Source organism: Urtica dioica, chromosome 9 (assembly GCF_054948205.1).
Source record: "Urtica dioica subsp. dioica isolate 48M chromosome 9, U.dioica_male_clone48M_v1_H2, whole genome shotgun sequence".
NCBI classification, from domain to species: Eukaryota; Viridiplantae; Streptophyta; class Magnoliopsida; order Rosales; family Urticaceae; genus Urtica; species Urtica dioica.
This window is the reverse complement of record NC_142764.1, coordinates 23422959-23427251: the sequence shown is the minus strand read 5'-3', so window position 1 is coordinate 23427251 and position 4293 is coordinate 23422959. Positions and strand designations below refer to the sequence as shown.

The 4293-nt window shown below is 43.6% G+C and overlaps 1 protein-coding gene across 1 annotated transcript; it reads left to right on the top strand.

Annotated features, from left to right (window-relative positions):
- The first annotated feature begins 533 nt into the window (after window positions 1–533).
- On the top strand, window positions 534–3260 carry LOC149385943 (Protein kinase superfamily protein). The gene is made up of 3 exons (XM_089626014.1): window positions 534–1706; window positions 2173–2628; window positions 2792–3260. Exons 1-3 carry the CDS (start codon window positions 951–953, stop codon window positions 3065–3067), a joined length of 1488 nt encoding a protein of 495 aa, XP_089482140.1. The 5' UTR covers window positions 534–950; the 3' UTR covers window positions 3068–3260.
- The last annotated feature ends 1033 nt before the right edge of the window (window positions 3261–4293 follow it).

Genomic DNA, 4293 nt, shown 5'->3' with positions numbered 1-4293 from the left:
TTTTTAAAATAATTTTTATAATAAAGATGCAATTCATTTGACAAATTAGTAATTTATTTTAAAATTTTAATAGTTTAATCTATTTAATTTACCATTAAATTTTATTTTATTTTATTACATAATGGAAATAAATGAAAATACTAATTTTCATTAAGATTAACAAAAATATCATTTCCGTTAATTTTTGAAAAACGAATAATTATCTAACGGAAATATCACTTATATTTAGCAATGGAATGCATACTAACCTTTCCACTTCTTTTCAATGCTCAAGAGGATGTACATAATACATAATACATAAAACTGAAAAAAGTATATTAATAATTGATAATAGTTGATTGTATTGGAATTATTAAATCAAGGGGATCCCCTCTCTTTTTTTCCGTGCTAATGGGATTCGTAATCATGCATGCTTCCTTTCCTTTCCTTCCCTTTCCGCTCAATTCAGTTGAGTGCATTTTATTTTATTATATTTCTTATTTTACCAATCATTTAATTTTATTTTAAAATATTTGTATATTATTTCTGTTTACGATTTCCAAAGCATTTACGGAAAGTGGTATTTGACTTTGAACCCAACAACACCCCCAACAAAAAAAAAAAAACCATTACCAGAGAGAGGGTTTGGCAGGTTTCCGCGGTGAAACTTCGACGTTGATGGACTATGGTGGAATTCAGAGGATTTCGATTCCGATGAAGACGATATCTCTAAACTACGATTCAACAACCACTCTGTCCTCTTCGTTAGCTCGTCTCCCCTGGTTCCCATGGTTCTCTGACTTTTTCGATTGAGAACGTAAAAATCCCATAAACAAAAGCTCCGATCTTTCCGTTTTTCTTTTTCTTCTTCCCTCATCTTCTTCCGCTTCTCAGGTTTCGTTTTTTGTAGATGGATTGTTAAAGCTTAAGATTGTAAAGGAAAAAAAAAGTGGTTTAGGTGAAAAAAAAAAATGGACGAAGAAGCCAATTCATGGATCAGAAGAACGAAATTCTCTCACACGGTTTGTCACAGATTGGACTCTTCCAGGCTGGCTCCGATACCGATTCGCGGCACCGACAGAGGACTCTCTTCTTCTCCGGGGCTCAAGTCTCGCCACATGGTCTCGTCTTCTTCTTCGTCCTCGGCTCACCGGGACGCGATTCGGAGCTCCGAGTCAAACCCGAAGCCCAGGCCCAAGCCCGCCGTGGCGAAGCAGAGATCTCTGTCCCCTCATCCGGAGAGCAAGCTCTCCGACTCGTTCCGGGAGGCCAAGTCGGAGCGGCGGCGCTCGACGACGCCGCAGCCGCGGCGGAGCGCGTTCGAGAGGGGGATGAGGCCGAAGAAGTGGTCCGGGTCGACCTCTTCCCTCTCGACCATGGCCGCCGGAGCCGGGTCGGGTTCGAGCCCGCTTCGGCACCTGTCGGCGGGGCTGGCCCGGAGCCGGAAGTACTTCGACGGCGGGTCCGGGCGAGTGTCGGCGGTGGCGGAGGAGGAGTGCGAGGGGTGTAGCGTTGACATGTCGAAGCTCTTCCTCGGCAACAAGTTCGCCCACGGGGCCCACAGCCGGCTCTACCATGGCATGTACGACGGCTCCCCCGTCGCCGTCAAGATCATCTCCGCCCCCGAAGGCCACGACTCCTCTGCCGCCATGGCCGCCCGCCTCGAGCGCGAGTTCGTCACCGAGGTCTCCCTCCTCTCCCGCCTCCGTCACGACAACGTCATCAAGGTAATGTCGATACCGATACTCGTACTCCATACTCTCAGAGGAGGGTGACGGAGCTAGAGTCTAAATTTTTCACGGGGCTAATTTTTAGGGTAAAAAAAGGTAAAATAGTCGGTGGGGGCTTCGTCGGCACATGACAAGAGAGATTAGTTCAGTTGGTAAATAAATAAGGAGATGAGTTCGAGTCACCGCGAATTTTCGCGGTTCTATTAAGTATATAGCTATATTTACAGTCGTTTCGTGAATTTTAGATATATAGTCGCGTCTACGTATTTACACGCGTAAATTGACGTAAATACGAAATGGCAAATCAGGAACGTCACATCATCTTTATTTTACCTAAGATTTACGAAACGTTGGCTATATATCGATGTCAAGCGTTTTAGTCAGTCAGTTATCTAATTTTTTTTTTCTCGTTAAAACGAATTGCAAATGTGTTGTGATAATGATGGTATGGATGCACACGCAGTTGGTGGGGGCGTGTAGGAACTCGGCGGTGTACTGCATAGTGACGGAGTTTCTGGCGGAGGGGTCGCTGAGGGCGTACATGCACAAGCGGGGCGGGGAGGCGGTGCCTCTGGGGACGCTGATAGGGGCGGCGCTGGACGTGGCGCGGGGGATGGAGTTTGTGCACTCGCGGGGTGTGATCCACCGCGACCTGAAGCCGGAGAACGTGCTGATCGAGGAGGGGTTCAGGATGAAGGTGGCGGACTTCGGGACGGCGTGCGACGAGGCGTGCTGCGACTTCCTGGCGGACGACACCGGGACCTACCGGTGGATGGCCCCCGAGATGATCCGCCACCGGCCCTACGGCCGCAAGGTCGACGTCTACAGCTTCGCCCTCATCCTCTGGGAAATGGCCGCCGGCTCCGTCCCTTACCACCACATGACCCCCATCCAGGCCGCCTTCGCCGTCGTCAACAAGGTCCCACACTCTCGAGACTATGATATAATTTAGTCCAGTTTAACTCAGACACCATGGTTATAGCCGAGATTTTACAACAATGTGCAAAACTTTGGGTATTTTGCTGATCGAGTAGTCGTAAAAACGACTGATTTGTGATAGGTTTGTTGTGATTTGGTTACAGAATTTGAGGCCGACGATACCCGGGAGCTGTGCGCCGGCGATGCGGGCGCTGATAGAGCAGTGCTGGTCGGTGCAGCCGGAGAAGAGGCCGGAGTTTTGGCAGGTGGTGAAGGTGTTGGAGGAATTCGAGGCGTCGTTCGAGCGCGACGGGACGTTGAATCTAGCGCGGGTTATCCCGGCTTGCCAAGACCACAAGAAAGGACTTTTTCATTGGATACAGAAGCTCAGCCCGGTGCACCCGAATAGCACCCCTGTCCCCAAGCCCAAGTTCATCTGACCTCCTCGTTTTTGTAGGTATTGGTTCGCCGGGTCGGTCGATTTGTAATTAAAGAAAGGAAAAAAAAAGGTTCGTTTATATCCTTCTTCTGGCCTTCTTTTGATTGGTGCTGTATTTCATTGCCTATAATTGTCATGTTATTATTACGATTGTGAATGGTTAGAATATATGGTAAGCAAGCACGCCTGATACATAGAGAGTGCTTTTTTTTTTTTTTTTTTTTTTTTTCTTTTTTTTTGAGCTTGTGCCATTGTATTGAAGTTGGAATAGAAATCATCTAGTTAGATATTGTCATTTCTTTTGAAGTTTCTTTCGTTTAATTAGTGTTTTACATAATTGAGAAAAAGAAAAACGTACAAGAGCTTTACGAGCTCAAATAAAAAAATAATATTAATTACTAACAATCCTGTCAAACTATAGATTTTGTTGTAAATAGTAGCAGAATCTAAGGAACAAGAAAATGTCAGTACGGATTTATCTAGTCGTCTCTTTTGATATAATGGACAGTTTTAGTACTGATGATTGATGTCCGGTTCACTCCTAACAATAATAATATAATCTATTAGTATTATGACGTGCCTAACTTGTTTACACGACAATGTTAATTTTGTCATTTTCTTTTACCACATCTGTAACATCCTTGAGATTATTTGCAAGCATATCTTAGTCACCACTCATAATAAGTTAATAACACATAGGGAATGCAAAAGGCGCATAAGGATTGGCCCACATGTTCTTGCTTAGAAAAAAAAAATTCACTTCTTTCAATTCATTTCTTTTCTCTGTGACCGAATTATGGTACCGAAATTCCGTGATGTTTTCAAAGAGAAAAAAAAAAAGATGCTCGCATTAATTCTCGCAACTTGTAACTGTGTGTCTGTGTCCCATGATCTTATAGTTGCTTGTCTTAAAATCCCCAAGTTGTTGATATCTTTTCTAAAATCTATCATGTGCACATATAAAGATATATGTCTTTGTTATTGTAAATTTGATGATTGGTGAGGAATAAAGTGATGTAATAATATTATATACATAAAAAAAAAAAAAAGACATATTGTAATCTGTAGGGCATGTGCTTGATATTCTCACCCTTTGCTTTCACGTAGTTAAAGATACCAGCAAAAATATCTCGCACTGTTTTTTGGCCGTTTGGTAAGGTCGCTTTTAAAGCTCACACAACAATTTGTGTTCAATGTCTCTCAACCAAATTTGGAGCAAAAAAAAAA

Coding starts and splice junctions, on each gene's coding strand:
- LOC149385943 (XM_089626014.1), top strand. CDS start 951: ATGGACGAAGAAGCCAATTCATGGATCAGAAGAACGAAATTCTCTCAC. Junction 1,707..2,172: donor GTCACGACAACGTCATCAAG/GTAATGTCGATA, acceptor ATGCACACGCAG/TTGGTGGGGGCGTGTAGGAA. Junction 2,629..2,791: donor CCTTCGCCGTCGTCAACAAG/GTCCCACACTCT, acceptor ATTTGGTTACAG/AATTTGAGGCCGACGATACC.